Source organism: Pogona vitticeps, chromosome 3, assembly GCF_051106095.1.
Source record: "Pogona vitticeps strain Pit_001003342236 chromosome 3, PviZW2.1, whole genome shotgun sequence".
In the NCBI taxonomy this organism is placed as follows: domain Eukaryota; kingdom Metazoa; phylum Chordata; class Lepidosauria; order Squamata; family Agamidae; genus Pogona; species Pogona vitticeps.
The window spans coordinates 90,359,077-90,382,568 of record NC_135785.1 but is presented as its reverse complement, the minus strand read 5'-3'; the positions used below and the strand labels follow the sequence as shown (position 1 = coordinate 90,382,568).

General features: G+C 43.0%; 2 protein-coding genes and 1 long non-coding RNA gene across 5 annotated transcripts in view; 1 reads left to right on the top strand and 2 right to left on the bottom strand.

Annotated features, from left to right (window-relative positions):
• Nucleotides 1-3,149, bottom strand: part of SPOCK2 (SPARC (osteonectin), cwcv and kazal like domains proteoglycan 2) — an 83,157-nt gene extending 80,008 nt beyond the window's left edge. Inside the window, exon 1 of the mRNA XM_020783134.3 lies at nucleotides 1,448-3,149. Within this exon, the coding sequence (XP_020638793.3) occupies nucleotides 1,448-1,624 (177 nt within the window). The 5' untranslated portion in view covers nucleotides 1,625-3,149. The remainder of the gene's footprint in view (nucleotides 1-1,447) is intronic.
• A 9,677-nt stretch (nucleotides 3,150-12,826) lies between these two features.
• Nucleotides 12,827-14,444, top strand: LOC140705904 (uncharacterized). The gene is made up of 2 exons (XR_012085504.2): nucleotides 12,827-13,019; nucleotides 13,435-14,444. It is a non-coding gene; the product is annotated as an uncharacterized LOC140705904 (long non-coding RNA).
• Nucleotides 14,445-17,147: 2,703 nt separating this feature from the next.
• Nucleotides 17,148-23,492, bottom strand: part of ASCC1 (activating signal cointegrator 1 complex subunit 1) — an 84,866-nt gene continuing 78,521 nt past the window's right edge. For all 3 annotated transcript variants that reach the window (XM_020783137.3, XM_020783135.3, XM_020783136.3), the window contains exon 10: nucleotides 17,148-19,395. In XM_020783137.3, coding sequence (XP_020638796.3) covers nucleotides 19,279-19,395 — 117 coding nt within the window. In that variant the 3' untranslated portion in view covers nucleotides 17,148-19,278. The remainder of the gene's footprint in view (nucleotides 19,396-23,492) is intronic.

Here is a 23,492-nt window from a genome sequence, read left to right as displayed (position 1 = left end):
ATCCAAGGTAACCAAGCGCCTTAGCTATTTTCTCTGGATGCTGGTGGATACCACCTGAGTATTCCCGAACTCGGGTGCCTCCACCCTTATCGGAAGAAGCTGGGGAGGGGGGAGAGCCAGGCTGGGATCTGCCAGCTGGCTGTGAAAAAGGAAGGATCTATCTGGGCGATCATCCTGTGTAGTTCTCAAGAAATCGCTTCTTCGGTTAAAAGGAGCTGTCTGAAGCGGCACTTCTAAGACAGACTAAGGGGCCCGATCCTGAGTGGAGATCCGAGACAGGGATTCTACAGGGAAGGAAAGGCCCCTCTTTCGGTTCGCCAACCTGGCCACTGCGGTTGTTGGCCCAGGCAGGTAATTCTGCTTGCCTCGCGTGTTGTTTGTCCTTTCCCCCTTTTTAAAGGGGGGGGGGGAGAGAAGCCAAGGATGGGCGTTTTCTTCCGCCCCGCAGCCAGGGCAATTGCAAAAATCGCTCCCTCGTCCCGTCCTGCCCCAGCTCCATCTCTCTCTCCCCTCGGATCCTTTAGCCCGGGTTGCAATGTAGGTGGAAGCAGCCAATGGAGGGGACATCGCGGGGCGGGGGAGGGGGGGACGCGAGGACAGGAGAGCCACCACATGCCCACGTTCAACCGAGCCCGCATCCGCTCTGCTGTTGCTCGGGGTTAGCTCTGCAAAGGTCGTCGGAGTTTGCAAGGGTGGGTCTCTCGGGCGAGCTGTGGAGGGCTGGGGCCCGGCCATGCCATTTCCAACTGGTTGCAGTTAACACCAGTAGGAGCAAAACTAGCTTCGACGACAGCGGCGGGGGGGGGGGGGGGAAGAGATCTTCCGGAAGGGACCAGAGCCACCTTTGCAAACTCGGAAAGGATGGTTCTCTCCCCCCCCTCCCGACCACACACACACACACACAGTTTACAAACCCACACTATGCAACGCCTTGCTCCGAGCCAACCCACAAGTTCTACGAGCCATCTTGGATCCTTGATGCCCACTTCGCAGGAAAAGCCCGATCGTTCACCAAAGCTACCCAAACATCGGGCAGCTGCAAACCCCCGCCTCCCCTTTCTTGCACCGCAGCCGCCGTGGCAAAGGGGGCGCAGGTTGCACACCCACCCACGCCGGTCTCCCTCTTGCAGTGCACCGTCAACCCCGGGCTTCCGCCGTCCAACCACCCCAGTCACTTGCTACGCGGGTGCACGGCCTCCCCCCCCCCCCACATACACACACAAGAAGGAAGCAACTGTGGCCGCCTGCTAAGCAACCCTGCAGTTCCCCCCCCCCCTGCCCGCACGCGCCTTTTTAGCACATGCTGCTGAGGTGCAACGCATTGCAACAGCCGCGCCACTCCCCACCTCTCCGCCCAGGGTGGGCTCAGGGTTTTTTCTCTCTCAAGTGTGTGCGCGTGTGTGTCATTATTTCTACCCCCCCGATCGGGAGCGCTGTGCAGACTCACGTCTCGGAAGCGGTTCCAGTGTTTGATCTTGCCGCTGTACTGGGAGATGGAAGACAGCCATTGCTCGTCCTCCATGAAATTGCCGGGATTCTCGCCTTCTTTCCCGGCTTTGCCGTCCCCTTCTGCCAAAGCCAGGGCAAGCAGCAGCGGCACCAGACAGTAGCCTCGGGCTCTCATCTTTCCCTCCCCTCCTTTCTTTCTTCTTTTTTAAATGCCTCCCTTTTTGGGGACGGGAGCTTGCGCTTGTCTCCTTCTTCTTCTCTCCCGTGTGGCCAAGTAATTATTCTTGGTCTTCTTCGTCCTCTCTCTCTTTCACTCTCTCCCTCTCCCCGGCTCCGATCGCCTGACTTTAGGGCAAGAGACGGATGCTCGGATCCCCTCTGAAATGTGACCTGATTAGGAGATGCACTTCTCTGAAAGCCGGCGCTTGGGAACACCGGGGAGGATTGACGGAGCCTGCGCCAAAAGAGGCGGGCTTAAGGCGCCGGAGCATCAGCATCACGTTTGACATCATCGCATACCTGTTAAAAAGAAGCCCACCCACTGTCGACGGAAAGGAGGAGGGGTGGGGGAAGAGAGAGAAAGATAGGTAAGTAGGTAGATAGGTAGGTGAGAGCTAGGAAATCAGGGATCTGTTGATCGATAGATTTTATTTCTTTAAACTATTTCTTACCCCGCCTTCCTCCTTTAAAAGGACTCAAGGCGTTTAAAAGGACCGTTACTGAAAGACAATATTTAAAGCTAAAAACGATAAGTATACAAATATTTAAAATGAACAAATACCACTCTGAGAAATGGCAAACGCAGGAAGTACTAAAAACACAGTCAAAGCAATGAGGCACAACAATCCGTTTAAAAAAATCTCACTCAGCCAGCCGATCACTGAGTTTGCCTGAAGACAACGGTCTTTGCCTGCTTGCCGAGAAACAGCAAAGATGGGGTTTGCTGTGGGAGGGAGTTCCAAAGCCTGGGAGCAGCAACAGAGAAAATCCTCTGCCATGTCTCCACCAAACACACCTGGGAAGGTGGCCGGACCAAGAGGAAGGCCTCTCCTGATGATCTTAATAGCCAGGCAACCTCATAAAGGGAGAGGCAGTCCTTGAGATTGCTTGGGCCCAGGTTGTTTAGGGCTTTATAGGTTAACACCAGCATTTTGAATTGTGCCCGGAAATGAAGTGGCAACCAGTGGAGCTGGTGTAACAGGAGGGTTATGTGATCCCTGTGACCAACCCCATTTAGCAACCTGGCTGCTGTGTTTTAGACCCACTGGGGTTTGCCAACACTTTCCAGAGGCAGCCCCATGTAGAGTGTGTTACAGTAGTGCAGTTGGCAGGCAACTAAGGCATGTGTCACCGTGGCCAATCAGAACTCTCCAGGAATGAAGCCAGCTGGTGCACTAATATTATTTGTGCAAATACACTCCTGGCTACTGCTGAAACCTGGGCATCTAGGCTCAGAGATGAATCCAAGAGTACCACCAAGCTGCGTACCTGTGTTTTCAAAGGGAGCGCAACCCTATCCAGCACAGGCTGCATCCCTATTCCTTGATCTGCCTTTTGATTGCCCAGGGGCTCCTCTGTCTCATCTGGATTAAGTTTCAGTTTGTTCCCTGTCAGCTAGTCTGTTGCTGGCATTAGACACTGATCTAGAGCTTAAACAGTTTCTTCGGGTTCAAGATAGCAAGGAGAGATAGACTTGGGTGTCACCCGCAAGTTTCGGGGGTTACACAGCATGCTTTGTGTCATTGGAAAGACTGGCCAGAGGCAGCTGGTTTTTAGACAAAAGACTGCCTGACTAACCATCATTTCATAAGTTGTGCAAGCAGAGCTCTAACTAGAAAGTTGGTAGCTTGGGTAAGCTTGGGTTGTGTGAGACTGTCATCCTTGAGCAGAGGAAGAATGGGACAAACGACTGGCTGTGAGCACCCAGCGGCCCCGTTGGTTCCATCCTGAGCTTCCCTGTTTTGTGTTTCCTTCGGCCTCTCCATGCTGGTGTTTGCACAGCAGCACACAGAGATATTGATGGCCTCTACATTTTGGCACCTAGAGACAACACCCCGACTGCCTCATCTTTGTGATGTTTTTGCCTGGGCTGTCCTTGCCCTTAGAGTTTTTGCACAGCATGGAGAAATCATCATCATCATCATCCCCTCCATGGGCACAAGCCTTGTTGAGGTGGAGGGGCTTGCGTGCTTCAGTGAGGTTGAAAGTTATGCTGAATGGTGTCCCAAGCCAGACAGGTCTCAGCTGACCAGCAGTGTCCACCAGCCATCAATTATGATGAGAAGGGAATAAACAGAAATCCCTGCTGGACTGGTCGTCGCCTGGGTCAACAAGGACCGTGTCAGATCCCAGAACCCCTGGGCATCTGGTGACAAATGGGCTACAGGGCTCAGCAGACCCTGTTGAGGAACCAGGACAGGGTGCTGCAAAGCTACTGAAACAACATAAACGTTGACTCTTGCCAAAAATGGAGACATTTTGAAATGTTATTACAAGGCAAACCCAACAGCCCATGGTTTTCAAAAAAGAATGATGGAAATTTGAAAAAGGAAATACCCAAGTAGTGACATAACTGAACAACGAATAATGGTCCAGAACAGGTTTATCATCCAGAGTAAAGTGTTTTCAGAACTAGAATTGCAAGAACTAGAAAAGGTGGCAAAATCAACACAGAGCAATGACCGTAATAGGGAAGACAAATGGAGGGTAGAGGTAGACACAATAGTGAAATTAAATGTATCAATAAAGGAACAACTAATGGAACAACCTAGAAATTATGAGTTGACAGAACAGCAAACATCACAGAGGAAAAAATAGTAACCCATATTAGCCAGAACACAGAAAGACAAAGTTTCCCCAATTTGCACCATTTATTTATTTATTTATTTATTTATTTATTTATTTATTTATTTATTTATTTATTTATTTATTGGATTTTTACCCCACCCCTCTAGACCATGTCTACTTGGGACGGCTTACAAATAAAACACGGCAATATATACATATGTAAAATCATAAAAAAATTTCAGTTATTTACAATTATAATTACAATTTAAGTAAATGATTACCTAAACATTGCCAAGATGGCCTACCATGAGGAGAAAGAAAAAGAAAAAAAAATGGGGATAGAAATTACTTAATTGACTGGAGGGAAGGCCTGTTTAAATGGCCATGTTTTTAGCTGGCTTTTGAAAACACCCAGCGAGGGTGCCAGCCGAATTTCGGTTGGAAGAGTGTTCCACAGCCGAGGGGCCACTGCCAAGAAGGCCCGCTTCCTTGTTTTTTCCTTCCGGGCCTCCCTTGGCGTCAGGCCCCTCAGCCGTCCCTGCTGGCTATGGTGGGTAATTCGGGTAGATCTGAGTGGGAGAAGGCGATCTGCCAAATATTGAGGTCCCAAACCGTTTAGGGCTTTATAAGTAATCATAAGTACTTTAAAGTCAACACGGAAATGGATGGGCAACCAGTGCAAAGCAGCCAGTGTGGGGGAGATATGCTGATATTTTCTCACCCCACTTAAAAGCCTGGCTGCCGCATTCTGGACCCCTTGAAGTTTCCGCGTCAACCTCAAAGGTAGCCCCACATAGAGTGCATTACAATGGTCTAATCTCGAGATTACGAGCGCATGGACTAGAGTAGTGAGGCCCCCCGCCATCGAGTTATGGTCACAACTGGGCAATCCGCCATAGATGGAAATAGGCGGAACGGACCACGGACGCCACTTGGGTTTCCATGGTAAGCGCCGGGTCCAGATGTATCCCCAAGCTGTGGACCTCACTCTTTGTGGCAAGGATCGTCCCCTCAAAAGAGAGGGAGTTACCTGTGCTGCTGATGGAAGGGCCACCCACCCTCAAGTACTCAATTACAAAGTAAATGAGTAAAAGGTCTACTGAATGAAGCAAATTTTGTCATCAGAACAATCCCAATCAACATGGTAAAGGAAACAAACCAGCTCATGTATAGCACAACTGCCATAATAACCATGGAACTTGGTTACGAGCTACCAGCCAGAAAGAAAGAAAGAAAGAAAGAAAGAAAGAAAGAAAGAAAGAAAGAAAGAAAGAAAGAAAGAAAGAAAGAAAGAAAGAAAGAAGGAAAGGAAAGGAAAGGAAAGGAAAGGAAAGGAAAGGAAAGGAAAAGAAAGAAAGAAAGAAAGAAAGAAAGAAAGAAAGAAAGGGAAAGGAAAGGAAAGGAAAGGAAAGGAAAGGAAAGGAAAGGAAAGGAAAGAAAGAAAGAAAGAAAGAAAGAAAGAAAGAAAGAAAGAAAGAAAGAAAGAAAGAAAGAAAGAAAGACAGAAAGACAGAAAGACAGAACAGAACAGAACAGAACAGAACAGAACAGAACCCAGAAAACTTCTGGCATCCCAAAATGGAAAATTCAGCTGGAAAGAAAAAATAAAAAAATACATTGCTAAATAAACAAATTAGCAACTTAAAACACTTGAAAGATTCAAAAGTAAAAGCCAGACTATGCAAAATATATGACCTAGAAAGGAAACAATTGTTGAAACCATGAAAGAATTTCAAAATAACCAATGATTATACATCACTAGGGGAAAACGCAGAAGCAAAGAAATTAGACCAATAAAAATGCGTGTGAAAAACTGGAGCTGCATGGATCTTGGTTAAAGCATCTAACAAGTCTCTATCAAGGCTCAATATAAGAAACAATTAGAAAATAAATTTAAAAGCTGGATGAATATACCACTACATGAACAACACCTGAGAAATATTGATGGGAAGTATGATAAGAATTCAACATGGGCATGGCTAAAACTGGTGACACTTAAGCAAGAAACCAAAGGTTTGATTTTTTACGCACAAGAACAAGTACTTCAAACCAACGTGTTGAAAACTAAGATCCAAGGAATTAGTGCAAACAGCAATAGTTGACTCTACCAAGAAAAAGGTGAAACGGTATCACACCTCATCTGTGAATGTCCAAAGATTGCACAAATTAATTACAAAGTTAAACATGATAGAGTGGCAAAGTTAGTGCACCAGTCATTATGCAAAAAAATGTAACTTGCTGGCCTCCAAAAACTCGTGGGAACATCAGGTAGAGGAGGTGTCAGAAAATGAGGATGTCAAGATCTTGTGGGATTTCTGGATCCAAATGAATAGACACCTTGAACATAACACATCTGACATAGTAGTAATAGAACAAAGAAATGTCTGGATCTTTGATATTGCAGTTCCAGGGGATGCCAGAGTTGAAAATAAAGAATTGGAAAAACTAACAGAATACAGAGACCTGGCAATTGAAATATCTCACTTGTGGATGAAACACACTTCAGTGGTCTCCATAGTCATCAGGGCTTTGGGAACAATATCAAGAAATTTCACATAGTATTACAAGCAGTTGGAAATCTCAGAAATAATATCATCAGAGCTACAAAAAAACAGCAACATTAGGAACAGCATACATATGGCTCTGATACTTAAGAGATACTTAGGCTTTTGGTTAAAGTATCTGTTATATAATCCAGTCAATGTTTTTATAAATGTTTTGACCGTGACTGGTGTTTTTACAACAACAACAACAACAACAACAACAACAACAACAACAACAACAACAACAACAACAACAACAACAACAACAACAACAACAACAACAACAACAACAGGCATTTCTCAGTTTTTCAGCGACTGCCGCATAGAGATAAAGGGGACTATTCCAATAACCAGTGCTGAGAAATGAAAGGAGAACAATAAAAGGGGAAAAACAAGGTATCTCTTCCAGAAGATCCAAGAAAGCAAAGGGAAATTTATGCCTAGATTAGAAATGCTGAATAATCAACAGGGAAGCTCACTATCCGACCAGGAGAAAATAAAGAAAAGGTGGAAACAGTGTACTGTATGCTTTATAGACTGCAGGAAACCCTTTGACTATGTAGATCATGAGAAACTATGGGTTGTTCTGGACTTTTCCGCAATACATGCGTAACATGTGTTGTGGACAAGAAACTTCCATTAGGATAGAAGATTGAGAGATTTCCTAAAGGCAAAGGTGTCAGGCAAGCGTTTATTTTATCCCCTGATCTGTTCAATCTGTATGCAAAATATATCATATGGAAAGCCAAACTAGATTCAAATGAAGGAGGCGAGAAAACGTGTGGAAGAAATATCCATAGTTTAAGATATGTAGATGACATTATCTTATCAGCAGAAAGCAGCAATGGCTTGAAACCAGTTTTAGCAACAATGAAAGAAGGAAGTAACAAAGCAGGATTGCAGCTGAATGTTAAGATGACAACAAACATGACTATAGAAGAACTACACAACTCTAATGATGAGAGTGAAGAAACTGATATTGTTAAACATCTTGTATACCTTCATTCAGTCTTCAATCCAGATGGAGAACTGCAGCCAAGAAAAAAGAAGACTGGAACTAGGAAGGGCAGTAATGAAAGAATTAGAGAAGATCATCAAGTGTAAGAATGTGTCACTGGAGACCAAGACCACACTCCTATATTCCTTATCCCCATATATGGATGTGAAAGCTGGACAGTAAAGAAAGCTGAAAGGAGAAAACGAACATTCCTTTGAAATATGACGCTGGAGGAGTGCTTTGTGGATAGCCTGGATGATGAAAGAAAGATGAACAGATGGGTCCTGGATAAAATCAAGCCTGAACTACTGTATCTCTGGAGACAAAAATGATGAAGCTCAGGCTGTTGTACGTTGGGCACATCATGAGAAGACAGGATTCTCTGAAAAATCCAGTAATGCTAGGAAAGGTTGAAAGCAGCAGAAAAAGAGGAAGACCAAATACGAGATAGACTGACTTCCCTAAAGGAAGCCACAGGCTTGAGTTTGCAAGAGCTGAGCAGGGCAGTTGAAGACAGGACATTTTGAAGATTTCTCATTCATAGGGTTGCCATAAGTAAGAGGAGACTTGACAGCACTTAACAATAGCAACAATCTTGAGTAGAGTAAATGAGAATGCCACTTGCTTTTCTGCACTATACAACAAAATGTCCTGCCTGTATGACATGTCTCCCACATTCACACTTTACCTCCTAATTGAACACTTAAAAATGTAATGTGTTGCTTTTAAGACTAGACAAGAGACCCAAGCGGATTGAAGAAAAGCTCATACACATCAAAGAAGTAAGGTGAGAGTTCCTTTTCTGCTTCCTTCTACGGTTTTGGGTTGTTTTGTTTTTGGATTGTTGGTTTTTTGCACCTGTAAGGTATAGAATATCCTGACCAGCAGGAGGTTGTAGATGATTCTACTGTAATGACTTTACAAAATGTGGAAGGTAACATTTCAATCCCAGCTGCTTTTATTCAGCCTCCTACCGGCCAACATACCATGGATTCAGTAGAGTTTTAAAGGATCCTAACCTTCTACCACTGTTTGCACTAAGAAGTAAAATTTGCTAAAGGGAAAATATGATCAGAATTAGGGGCAGCTCATGGATCAAGTGCAGGGCGAAGCATCCAACATTTCAAGAGGGGATCTTCTCTGGTCAGAGATTGACTCTGACGGGGGGGGGGGGAGGACTTCTTAATCCTTCTGGACCAATCTTTCAATCCCCATTTTGAATATACATTGATGACACAAAATATGTCAGGGAGTGATTCATCTGCTCTTTTAGCAGAACGAGTGCCTCATGACCAAAGTAGGAGAGATTTTTTTTAAAAAATGAGCAAGGCTGGATGTGCCCCTCAAGCCAAAGAAGTTGTGTATCCCAGACTTTGTGTATCTCATCTACCAGCTGGGGATGCCTGATCCGTTGACATGTTCTTCTGTGGCTATGTGCCGTCAAGTCAGAACTGACTTACAGAGAACCTAATAGGAGTTTCAAGGTAAGGAGGGGTTTTACCAGTTCCAGCCCACCCCAGGAATGTCCATGGCTGAACAGGGGTTCAAACCATGGCCTCCTGTTTCCTAGTCTGTCACTCTATTCACTGCACCACACTGGGTACCAGAGAGCATCAAGTTGAGGCTGGCTGTGTAGTAGGTAACAGAATTATAAAAAAACATGTTGAAACGGGAGACTATCACAGGTTTGGTTCAACATCTAAGCCCGTGTTTGGCTCATACCACTTCAGAAGGCAAAGGAGGAATATTCCTCCTCTGTGGGGGCTAGGGGGAGATTAAGTCAATACCTGAGTATTTGTTTTTCAGGCAATCATTAAATCCAGGATTGAGCATCTCATTTGCTTGCAGAAAACTGCAATTGGAATCCCCAGTATTTACCGTGAGAAAAAAAGAATAGGAAAAGATTAGTACGCAATAGGAAAGTCCTTTGGAGGTTATTCCTGTAACCCTGGAGGACCACTGCCAGCTTGAACGGAAAGGGCTAGACTAGGTGGATAATCATGTGATCTGATATATCACGTGTTCCAGGCCAGAAGAATATTGTGGCTCTAAGCTAGCATACTATAAAACTGTAGGTGGGGATCATAATTTGGTAGTAAGTCTTAGAGTCCCCTGGAGGATTCTGGGACTTGTAGTTTAAAAAAAGTACTTCTAGCCCTTGTGAGAATTTCTTCCCATGATACTGAGTTCTCTGTACAGAGGGATTTTAATGTATGCAGGAGCACCCCATCATCAGTCTTTGTCTGAAGTTGGTCAATGCCATACAGAGGTTTACCATCTGAGTGACTATTGAACCTCTGCAATTAGTAAACGAAGGCCAAAATTTGTACCTTAGCAAATTCAACCTTGGCTGCTTGATTTATGAATAAACCACGTGTGGCTATAAGTTTGCAGACAGTGTCTGTGTAGCACTACGTTCATCATGGAAATGCATCAGCCATCTGTTCCTTTGGCAAAAGAGGCATGATTAAGTATCATGTGACAGCCTTCTAGCAGAGCAACTTGCTGGGTTTAAGATGCTGCTATTTATGCAGGCTGCCTTACACAAAAGAAAAAGAGATGAGGGGCTTATGTGGATCTGAAGCTTGTTCCAGTTTAAAATTCTGGCACAGTTTAGAGAATGTGCCAGATTGCAAACTGGAAAAAAAAAAAAACGGATTTCCTGTCAAAAATTAGAAATGCAGTTATAGGATCTAAATTATTTGACACAGCATTTTAGTTTCTCACTGATAGCATTTCTTTCCCGGGGGGCCGGGGAGGAGAACTTCATATCTTAGCTGAGTTGTGAAATTCACGAAGTGCCCTTGGGCCAGCTGCTAATTCTTACACTCTTGTTATAGTCCTTTAATTAATACAAGAGACCTACTCAAAGGCCCAGGAGTTGCGTGGAAACTCAGCCGCCCGAAGTCACATGTTTTACCATTTGCCAATCATCATATTCATATAGTCCTGTGAGATGTTCACAGACTTGATCTACTAAAAGCCACACATAATCTGATCAAACAAAGCCCACCCTAACCGGCTTCATTCATCTTATTTATTGTCCGTGTACAGATGGCACATCATGTAACCTCTTAAGCAAAAGATATTACAGATAGAAACTCATAACAACAGGATTCAAAGGGGATCCAGGTCTATGCGGGTTTTTCTATCCCATTCCATCAACCCCCACTCTTTTTTTCTGCTTCCAAAGCACTGGGAGATAAATCTAGACCAGTTTCAGTGTCTCCAGACAGTCGGATTTTTATGCTAAATATATTTATGCATTTAGTTATGTTTGTCATTGATTTTGTGACACTGACAAGCATACAATAAAATCAGGTAATTCAAACATAATCTGCATCTAGTTCACGGGCTTGATGAGATTGTCCGCCTCAATGCAGCAAGGGAAAAAGAGAACAGGATTGCTTGTGGGTATTATTCATGCGTTAAGCCCTGAATCTTTGGGGTCTCGGATGCAAACATCTGCAGTCTTGGGCACACACTATCATTTTCAAGTCAGGGATGCAATTTCAAAGTGGCTCTCAATATGAGAGGCTTTACAGTAAGAATAACCCTGTAATTTCCAGCTCGAGTCACAAGGGATGGATAATGCAGGGCAACCTGAGCAGCTGAATCAATTCAGCTCTATTGCACTTTGAAAGTTAGTGCTTTGTCAAATGCAATGCCAAGCTGTCTCCTTCGGTGGGGGTGGGGAGTCCAAAGTCAAAAACGCCGAATCCAAAAGTGTAAGCAGGGAGAGGTTGCAAACAGAGCGGTTGAGGTGTACCCAGATGATGTCTTTGGAGCAACTTATCAACTGACAAGAGGTGCCTGTTTCTTAATTTTTCCCATGTGGACCCTGTTCACCAAGCCTGCCTTTTGGAGAGGGCATAAATCAATGACTTTGTGCTTAGCTAGCTAACAAAGCAGCGATCATTGTTCAGATATAAAGGCTGCTTGTGAATGATGCAATTATGTTTAAACACCTTTGAATCCAATAATAACAGAGCTTTGTTGGATTTCCTTTTTCACTGGAAATATTTTGTTCAGGACTACGCAGTCCTGTGTGATTTCTCGCAGCAACAATATTGATACTAAAGCAAGATACTGATGCAGGACCCAATGGTGGACTGAGATGCCACATTTGTTTCCTTGTGTACACTAGAAATACTGTTCAGGATCCTGATAATATAACCCACAACATGGTGTGGGTTATGTTGTCATGATCCTATAACATTGCGTTCTTACAAACTTATATGTCCATCTTCTTTTGCCGGCTATGCCCTGTAGCATTTTACACAGGGCAGACTGGTCCCTGCACAAAAGAATAAATGAACTGAAATCTGACATAAGAATAATAATATCCAGAAATCAGTCGGAGAATCTCCCAGGACACATTGTGCTCTCAAAGTAGCCATCCTTGAACAAAATAAGTTCAAGGACAGATTCCAAAAGGGGATAACTAAAAAAGAAAGACAGCAAGAGGTTCAGCTCTATTTCTCTTGGTTTGAACCAAGACAGGGTTTTTAAATTTCATAATCAGTATATCCATGCAGGTTTGTCTGTATTAACACCACTGTTGTATTTTTTGAAAAACAATTGTTTAGACAATTTTCTCTGCTCACATTTTGGGGGAGTATTCCTATTTCCCACCATCCCCTCTAATTTAATTCTCTATACTGTGTAGGCCTTTTCTGATAACGTCGACAAAATCTTTTTTCCCCACCATACAAGTGTTAATCTATTTATCTCTCCTTAGATGTACTTGTCACCCACCAACCACCTTTCAGTTACTCTTACCAATAAGATACGGCTCTCTGAGCTGGGAATTGGTGGCCCGGTGCTTGCCTGGCTCCGTTCCTTCTTGGAGGACCAACCTCAGAGAGTACAGCTTGGGGAGAATGTCTCGTCCCCATGGAGTCTCAATTGTGGGGTCCCACAGGGGTCGATTGTCTCCCCCAATGCTGTTTAACATTTATATGAGGCCGCTGGGTGCGGTCATCAGGGGGTGTGGAGCCTCAATATGCTGATGACACCCAGCTCTACATCTCCTTTTCACCAACTGCAGGTGATGCCGTCCTGTCCCTCCAGCGCTGTCTGGGGGCTGTACTGCAATGGATGCAGGAAAATGGGCTGAGGCTGAATCCAGACAAGATGGAAGTTCTGAGGGTGGGTGCCCCAAATGCCTGCTTAATCCTCCATTCTGTTGTTACAGTGGCCGATCAGTTATCCATGGGAACCTCACAAGCAGGACAATCAAGGTAACTATAATTTTTTGCTCATGTGCCTCAGAAGTTGAACTCTGCTTTAAACAGGGACAGGGCTTTTTATTTCGCTGTTACCTCCGGTACTGGAGGGCTTGCACATCCATCATGTCTAATGGCCGTTGACAGCTCCATTCTCCGTGAATTCCTCCAATTGCCCTTTAAAGCCATCCAGGTTGACAGTCTTTGCTATGTCTTGCGATACGGCACCCACCAGCAGGTATGATGCTTTACATACCTGTCAGAGGGCAGGCCTCTACATTACAGAGCTTACCATTTAACATTTAACACAGAGACACCATAAAGAGGAGGGAAATGGTAGGATAAAGGCAAGAGGTGAGGGCCACAGCGAGGCTTGGGCATATTTCATGTTGCTGAAATATTAGTCTGTCACAATCCTGATTTGTTACAGGCATTTGAGGACTTGAACTTCAGCCTCCTCTTATGGCAGCAGGGGCACCTGGTCCAGGAGAAACCAGAGCTTGGAATCTCCCATCTAACACGGCTGCAGGTTGTGCTGACTGGGGGATTCTTGGAATTGTAGTCCAATAAATAATGTTTTCAAGGCGTGAATACAAAACTAACAAGACGAGACACCAACAGATTGTCCCTAATATCCTTCAATAGTACCAAGAAAAAGTGGTCAGTTAGTGGCAGAAATGCAGGGGCTTGGGCTCGCTGTAAAATGTTAAAACAAGTGTTTTCTCTCCATGATAATTTATGTTGTATATGTAGATTTGTACCTTGTAAAACTGTGTTGAAATGCACCAGCTTCTATAGGCACTGAGCATCAGAAAATTATCCACAATTGCAATTTGCCTTCTCCAACAGAATGCCTTCCATGCTCATTTATAACTGTATGGGTTGCAGTTGTCCAACCAGTTTGAAACTTGGCCATAGCCTTCAGAAGGATGTAGCCATGTCAGTACTTGGTCATTACCTTTTCTTATGTGTGGACTTCAGATTTTTGCACTAGCCTATCTAATTGCCACGTGCTAAATTTAAAATGATCTGTAATTATGTACCTCAGGTGCATTCCGTATGAAGCATTTATAAACTGTGCACACTGCATTAACTAGCTGCAATGTTCCATTCAGGATAGCTTTTAAAGCACAATATATCTAAAATAACTCACTATAAAAGATCTATTCATTAAAACAGGTTGCCCTTAAAAATGTCCATATGAAGTACTAGAATATTGCTCAGTTTGTGAGGAATTAATTCCAGATCTGTTTGTCTCTGCTGTGAATTTTATTTAGTAACTTAATCCAACAATGTTGAATTAATTATATGTCATACATTATAAAAGACTGAACTTATTAAATATACATATATATTTTTAAAAAGAAAGTACATGCAATTAGGGAAAAACTCTTTTCAATCTCATTAAAATAGATTCTTTTCTGCTTGTTGTGGCCTTGATCTCATAAGTCATGTCTGTATCTGTGGGTATACATGGACTCTCAACTCCACTTCCCCCCCCCCCCCCAAGTCAGTTTCTTTCCTAAAGAAGAGCACACAGATAGGTGCCTGCCCTGCCCGGTGCCCTTTTGATGACAATCTGACCTGATCCTTGTTTGCATCCATGATGGTATTTTTCAGATGTCCACAAAAAGCCCATTCCTGCAAATGTGAAAAATGCAGGTGGCTATAGAATGGGACTGCACAACACAATCAGCTGGGAAGATGTAATAGACAGGAAGGTTTTCTTCCACCCAGCGGAACCTTTCTAGCAATTGTGCAAAAACCAATGGAATCTGCATCAGTACCAATAAAAGGAGGGACAGAGATGGGAGAAGGAAAAATACACCATAACGCACTACTTCTGATCTAACTAGTCAGAGTCCATAGCAGAAGAACGCGCACATTTGTCCACATTTATGTGCACACATATACACACTCGTATTTGTTCAGTAAATTAAACTACATAAAAAGAATATTCTGGAACACAAATCCTAGCTAGAAATCATGACACAAGTCTTTCACTTTGCCCTGCTGGTGAATCAGCTGCCGAGGGCGTTGTAGCACATGGTGACCTCAGTCTTAACCCTTCCAAGTGTCTTAGGCGCTGCCGTGTCCAGTGAAAAACCTGAAATTAGGGGGTTCAGCTGCCACTTGTCTTTTTATTTGGTGCCAGCAACTCAGTTTTGATTGATTGCCTTCATCTATATGCCATCTTTATCCCATAAGTTGGATCCAAGGCAGCTTACGACAACTTAAAACAATAGCATAGGGGAGAAAACAGAACCCCGAGGGATTACATAACCCAAAAGCCAAGGAGTCAAACAGGAGCCCCCCAATATTGCCATCTGAAATTGGACCTCCAGAAACAACTGGAACCACTGTAAGACTGTGCCACTACCAAGTCCCATCCCATGTACATGATCCAAAAGGATACCGTGGTAAATGGTATCAAAAGCTGCCAAGTCGTCCCGCAGAACTAATAGGGATGCACTCTCTCTGTCCAGTTCCTGGTAGAGATCATGCATGAAGGTGATCAGAGCTGTTTCTGCCCCCAAAGCCAGGCCTGACTGGAACAGATTGAAGTGGATCTAGATAATCAATTTCCTCTAGGGATCTCTGGGTCATCCTCAGCTCAAATCACTATACATCTTTGGTTAATAATGTTCGAGGTGTTGTTTCACTGGTGTTTGACCAGTGGGTGTTTGCACCATCCTGTAGTCCTCCCAGAATTGTACAAATACTCCAATTCAGCCTTTTGCTGTTGTTGTTGCATATTTTCCCCAAATGTGCACATCCCCGGTATATACAGGAATTCAGTTTTAGAAAGCTAAGCTAATGTCAGTGGGGGGAAAACCTGGGCTGCCTTGAGAGGCTTCAAGTAAACCCATTTAGTTTTGGTGGTAGTACCCAGAGAGAAGAACATTATTCTGAAAAAAGAATCCAAATAACAGCACCTGGCTCAAGGTAATGAAATCCAGCCATATTAATGTCAACCTCAGTGACAAACAAGCAGCTAGAGAAAAATCAATGTCAGACGATAAAGGACAAAACTGAGCCGGAAAGAAAATTTATTGAAAAAGCTTCTATGAGGGAACTGCAGAAAAGGAAGAATAAAAATATTGTCCAAGTTCTTTTAGAGGCTTTAATATTCATCATAAAGTATATTGCTAAGTGCATAAACAGCTTCTTGGTTACCATAGTTGAAAATATGCCAAGAAGCTTTTTAATATTTTTTCACAAGAGAAGCCCGGCTTTTGTGAACAGGTCGAACAACAACTTCTCAGCCATTGTTCTGAGTAAAGCAAGAGCCAGAAGGGCCGGTATTTGGGCAAGCTGAGCAACTCTCAAAAGGTGCTGAAAGCAGCTGTGTGTCCAAGCTAAGCTCTCGGAGAATCAAACTTCAGTGGAACAACCAATTCACTGCTAGGCGACTGAAAAAGCGAAGGCTGCCAACCGAGCAGTTCGAAAGCATGCCAATGCGAGTAAATAAATGACTTCTGGGTAGAGTGGGCGGCATATAAATAAAATAAAATAAAATAAAATAAATAAAATAGGTACCACTATGGTGTGAAGGTAACAGCGTTCCATGTCTAGTCGCGATCGCCACGTGACCATGGAAGCTGTCTTCAGTCAAACGCTGGCTCTATGGCTTGGAAACGGGGATGAGCACCGTGCCCTAGAGTCAGTGACGACTGGTAAAGGTAAAGGTAAAGGTTCCCCTTGACAATTTTTGTCCAGTCGTGTTCAACTCTGGGGGCGGGCGGTGCTCATCCCCTTTTCCAAGCCATAGGGCCAGCGTTTTGTCCGAAGACAATCTTCGGACGACTGGACTTTACCTTTAATAAGGATCTCCAAAGAGTTCAACAGTGTCAGTAATGGCATCTGGGAGTGGAAAGAGAGCATGGTGGTTCCATATTTAAAGAGTGATCACAAAAATTATTCAGAGCTTTTGTGCCACAAAAAATATTTCACACCAGGAGCACGGGGCTTAATAGAGCAAAATAAAGGGCTAACTCAAGAAAGCAGGGCTGGAGTAAGTAAAGAAACAAAGGACCCTCTTTGCTGGGAAAAAAACCCAATGACCCTTTGTGCTACCAGTATTGTTGAATGTGTATTACAGTGATGATAGTGTATATATAGGAAAATCTGTGCATAACTCCAGTCTTTTAACATTTCTTTATTAAAACTGCTGCATACATAGTTGACTTGTAATAGAGTAGAATTCCTGTATCTGCTGGATCAGAATCTGCTGATTCACTTATCCCTGGTCTGAAAATACTAAAAATATTAAAGAAAAACACAGTATGGCCCCTGTATCCACAGGATCGGTATTCACAGTTTCACTTATCCCAGGTCTGAAAATATTAAAAGAAAAAAAATGTATTACCACAACAGGCCACTAAAGGGAATTAGGAGCTATGAATACTGTATTTGTTAGTGAAAAATACATAGCATGGTCTCTGGCGCCCTCTCGTGGCCAGTTCTAGTAATGCATGTAAATCTTTTTCTTTTTCTTTTTCTTTTACCATTATTTTCTTTTACTATTATCCAGTTTCAGTATCCATGTGGGGCTTTGGAACCAATCCCCAGCTGATATGGGGATACTACTGTACCTGTAAATAAAGATTTTCAAGATGTAATTATCACACTAGCTACTAGAGGAAACCAAACACTATGTTATATAAGTAAGCCACCACCATTTTGCCTGGGCTCCTGGCAGTTTGAAGCTGCTCCCCTCCAGAGCAGAGTCATTGTTGTGAAACTCAGAGCTGGCTGGTGAGGCAGGAGGAGGGGCACAAACCTAAGCTAAACATCCTCCTGGGAGAGGTTTCCCACCTCCACCTTTCCTTCTAGCCTCTTCTTCAACACTCCTGGGGAAACAAGGAAATGGATTCTTAATTGTCTTTCAAGAAAACCTGCAGAGCTGCTGAGATTGTGTTTGTGGGTGTGTATGTTAGAGAGTTTGCTCTGGAGGTAAGCTGCTTTGACCAAACTCTGGGAAGCAGTGGAAGACAGGAGGGCCTGGCATGCTCTGGTCCATGGGTTCACGAAGAGTTGGACACAACGACTGAACAACAAATGTGAGAGAGACAAAGATGGGTGTCTTCAGTCTTCAGCACAGGAACAAGAGAAGATTTCAACTTGGATCTTACTCAGAGGCCCCATCAAGATAAATATTACAGGTATAGGGGAGTCCTGGGTCCAACAGACTGTGTTAGCTATAATCTGCACTTTTCACTATCTGCGGGAGGGGGTGTTGGAACTGATCCCCAGGGATCCTACTGTATTTGGGGAGGGAGGGAGAGAAGACTGATGCTAAGTGAACAATCCTTTCCACTGCTGGAAATAATTGAGTATAATTAAATCCTAAATCAGCCATTCTCAACCAAATCTATCATTGTCTGTCATGAATACTGCCTAGGTCAATCCAATATTTTTTCCGAAGAACCCACTAATACAATGATTCCACCACATTATTAAAATACAGGTATGCACTTTTAGCTTCCCTTTAATTTTCTTATGATCTATTCTTTCAAATTCCATTGTTGGCCTTTTAATTTTTTTTCTTGAGGGCCTTCATTTTTGCATATGGCTATGCGATGAAAGAATTACTGAACTTCTGTGGAACACTTTTTTAAATGTTTCTATAATATAGCCCATGTTCTTGAGAATTATAGGACAAGCCCAGGGTATGTACACACAACCAGATATTAAGTGGATGCCTAAGGCCTATTGACCATAGTGGCTTCTGCGTGGGATTGAGCATCAAATAACAAAGTGTGTCCATGTTTACAGATGTGGTCTTTCATCGCCATGTATCAACCTGTATAGACTGCTGCCCACACAGCAACAGCTGGTCCTTGGATTTGTTAATGTGTCTCTGTGAGGACTATGTTCTCTGAAGTGCATCAATTATTTCAAGAATGAAAAGAGTTGTTTCTTAAGCCACCTGCACCCACAATGAGAGTAACTAGGAAGGAGAAGTTTTGTAAAATGAATGACAGTTGCTTCTCAGGACAATCAGTGTGCCACAAATTACTAATATTCAATGTGTGTATGAAGGTTACAAAAGTGAACTGGAAACTCTTGTGAATTTATGTACCGCTAATATTATTTCCCTCTGCATACAGCATTTATTCACTGTTAAAAACATAAAAGAGGCAAAGCAATTTATATGACCATGTAGCATTTTTCCCCATTGGGCTCAGATCATAATAGATCTGAAGATTCGGATACTTGCAAAGTTCTAAAGTTGACACAGGAGGAAAATTGGAGCAGGTGATTTTGCACTTCAGGAGAAATTGAGCTGCCCAGATGTTGCATAGTAACCAGAGCTGTCAGTGGAGAATCGCTGAGAGAGGTAGACTGAATTCAGCTGTACTTCTCCAAAGTAGAAGTTCTCAAAGAGCTGAAAGAGAAAAGACACACACAAGTCATGGAAGAGATCCCAAAACAGAGCACAATGGGGCTCTCCTGAAAACTACATTCAAATATATAGTTGAGATATTGATTCCCACCCCTGCAACATACATAATTGTGTGCTGTCTAGGCAATTCTCATTTATAGCAAACATTTGCAGGATTTTCTAGATATGGAGTACAGTGGTGCCTTGACTTACGAATGCCCTGACGTATGACCATTTTGAGTTACGACCAGCTCCGGCCACAAAATTTTGCTTCGACTTGTGGCCGGAGCTTCCAGTTATGAACAGAAAAAGGTAGGGAAAAAAGGCAGGGAATTCAAATTGCTAACCGTTGGTAGGCGAAGAAGCTGCTTCTTTGTAGCTCTTTTGTCCCAACAGTTAGAGTGAGTGCGATCGAAGGAGGCTTCGGACTGCCTGGTAAGGTAAGGTGCTGCTTTCTGCTTTTTAAAAACTGTTCTGGGTGGGTTTTGCAGCACGGTTTCAGGCTGGGTGGTGGGATTATGTTTCAATGTTGTGATGGGTCTTGCAGGGTTTGTTGGTTTTTTGGTTTTTTCCCCCAATTTCCGATGGGTCTTGTGGGGTTTCTTTGCTGTTTTGGATTTTTTCCCCCCATTTAGATGGGTCTTGCGGGGTTTCTTTGCTTTTTGCTTTGCTTTTTTGCATTTCCGATGGGTCTTGCATGATTTGCTTGCTTTCTGCTTTGCTTTTTTTGCATTTCCGATGAGTCTTGCACGGTTCGCTTGCTTTCTGCTTTGCCTTTTTCATTTCTGATGGGTCTTGCACGATTTGCTTGCTTTTTGCTTTGCTTCTTGGCATTTCCAATGGGCCTTGAACAGTTTGCTTGCTTTTTGCTTTGCTTTTTTGCATTCCCGATGGGTCTTGCAAGATTTGTTTGCTTTTCTTTTCCCCCCCTTCGGTCAGAACAAATTAATCGCGTTTCCGATGGGTCTTTCAGTGTTTTTGTGTGTTTTTTCGGTGATTTTTTCCCCTTCGGCTGGAATGGATTAATTGCATTTCAATGCATTCCTATGGGAAATAGTGCTTTGACTTACGACCATTTTGAGTTACAACCGGAGTTCCAGAACCAATTAAGTTCGTAGGTCGAGGCACCACTGTACTCAGAATTAGTTTACTGTTCACTTTTTCTCTGGGGCACCTGGGACTGTGGAGCTTGGTCCACAGGCTGGCTCTTCTCTTGGAAGGCACAGTGGGAACCTCTCACTCCCCAGCCAGATATTGAATTCATTGAGCTATCCAAATAGCACTCCCATATACATACTTTGGAAGAATTACTCTTTGGAACAAAACTAACATTTGCTTCTTACGAGGACTTACAAATTGCAATACAAAATAGCATAGAGTTCTGTGTTTTTATTTTGGTTTTTAATCTACCTTTACAAGATCAGCTCCATTTTGATTCATCAGATCCAATTGTTCAAAACAAACAAACAAATAAACAAACAAAAAAACCCTCTTGTTTATAAATGTGGGAAATTGTGCTTCTGTACCCACAATTTAAAAAGCCAGGAAATGACCTGATATTGCTGCACAATATTGTGCCCATGTTACTAGCAGGAAAAAGGATGCCAAACAAACTTGACTGCTGCCATTTGTGTTGTTAACATTCAGCCTGCCTTTTGCTTGGCTATTGTATTTCTTTTCTTGAAGGCTAAAGATGACAAATATCCATACTCCTGAGGTTTTTCTATTCACCAGATACAGGTTCAAGAGAAAGATCTTTTCATAGGTAGCCAGACTTTACAAAAAGGAATCTTTTACCTGCTAGTTATTTTGGATTTTCACTCTCAGATGTCTTCAGCATTGCCAATATCAAGAGCAATATAGTCTAATATATCTGGAGAGCCAAAGGCTTCCCATCCCTGCACTATTAGAAAGTTAGTGGCACAAACTCTTGCTACCGACTGGCCCCAATATGAAAAATAAATGATGTCTTGTTGGTTTCCAAGTAAAGTGTGGTCAATGTATTCTGTGCAAACCCAAAATATGTTTACAAAGAGTAGATTCTTTCTCAGCTACAATTTTTCCTTCTTCTAAATGAAACTGCAGGTGACATTTTGCTTTTGTAAGGCTTCTGGAGGCCGGGTATAATAGGTTCACAGACTATGTCGAGCCTATAGTCTGCCAGTTGGCTATATCTGTTCCTGACATTTCGTGCTTCTCCTTTACACATGTTTCAGGAAAACATAAAGGAAAAAGTAATGATGGAATAAGCCTTCAGACAAACCTTTGGTTTCTTCCCAGGACTCCCTGCAGGTTGGAGCATAAAAAGCAGCTCCATCATCACACAACAGGAGCCTGACGACTAAGTTCCCTGTAGATTTAGAAATCAGGTCAGAGCCTGCCTCTGTTGCTATATAGGATATCCAAGAAGATACATATTGTGGCTGAGAGACAAGGCTGAGTTAAGTTCTAACCCCGAGACCCTGTTCTTCATCTAGGCCTGCATATAGTAGGCCTTTAACTTGATTGGATAGGGTTTTCTGTGTGAGAGAATTACCTTGTAAAGTCCAAAAGAGATCAAAATACAGTGGGGTCTTGACTTGAGAACTTAATCCGTATTGGAAGGCGGTTCTCAAGTCAAAAAGTTCTCAGGTCAAATCTGCATTTCCCATAGGAATACATTGAAAACCATTTGATCCGTATCTGCTCTTTTCCGTCCATAGAAACTAATGGGAAGCTGCTATTCCGCCTTTGACCACTGGAGGGGGATATTTTGTTTCTTTTTTTCTTAGGTCAAGAAAGGTTCAGGGAAGGCAGGGAAAATACAGTCCAGGCAGTACAGTACCAGGCAGTCTGAAGACTGTCTCCCAATCCGCTCTCTAAACGCTGGGAGGAGTGAGGAAGCAGACAGGCACCCTTTTCGCTGGCCAACAGTTAACTGAAAGTTCACATTTTGCACTTTCCCTGCCTCCCACGTGGTTTTTTTCAGTTCTTAACTCAAATCTAAGTACTTAAGTCAAGTCAATATTTTCCTATGAGAGCGGTTCTTAAGTCAAAATGTTCTTAACTCAAGCCGTTCTTAAGTCAAGACCCCACTGTAAGTTCAGTTAATTAATGTGAGTAACTAACCTGCACTCTGTTAAGTAACTCCATTTGGCCAATTTTATCCAAAGAAAGAATAGTGAAATTAAAAAAACAACAACAGCTCTTTGTCCTAATTCCTTGAACAAGGCCTTTGAAAAGCATGCAAAACACAAACACACATAACTGAAATACAGATCAGGAGAAAACTTCTCTAGTGGTTATCACTATATAGAAGAGGGATGGAAAAATGACATCAGAATATATTAAGCAGAAAGCTTACTGATACTGCTTAGGAGAAACATCATGTTCAAGTACTTTTCTCTCTTCCATTAAGAAGCAGGAAATTGCTGTGCCTTAAAATGCTAGTAATGCCTTTGGAAAACCTTTCAACAAATACACTAATTTCAAACTCAGTTTAATGCTGCAGTGCTAAGGGGTCGACAAGGGTCGAGTAGTTTAGCTTCCCCAACACAGAGACTTAAAAATACTCAACCTGACTTCCTCAGCATTTTATAGCTGTCCCTGCAGACCTCATTTCAGGATGGGCATATCCAACTCTTCCTGCCATTAAGGATTCCCAATGGCTTTGAAAAATCTACAGCTTCATTAAGTCCTGTTGAGCATCCATTGATTCTTGAGTGTGTAACCATTGAAATTCAAGCATCTGCTTGGCAACCATTATGTTATATTTCACTCCTTTCCAGAAATGTATTGAATGATCACTGGCATAGATTGCCTCCAAACCCTTCTTTATTGGCTTTGTCAATTTTTGTTTTATTTTCTATGACCCTCTTAGTAAATCAGAAATCACAAAAGTGGAGTGTCTAACCCCAGGAGAGTTTGCTAGAAGAGCCTGAGGAAAACACAAGGATTGCACAAATATGAGGACACTTTAAGAGAAACCACAGCAGCCTGGGGTCGCTACTATACCATCAATCTTGCTATAAATATGACCAGGACTGGCAATGGCAACTTAAACAGAGTCAGTTTGGTTGAGCAGATTGTGTTGCAGGAAGTGCCACGGTGGTGGCCAAAAG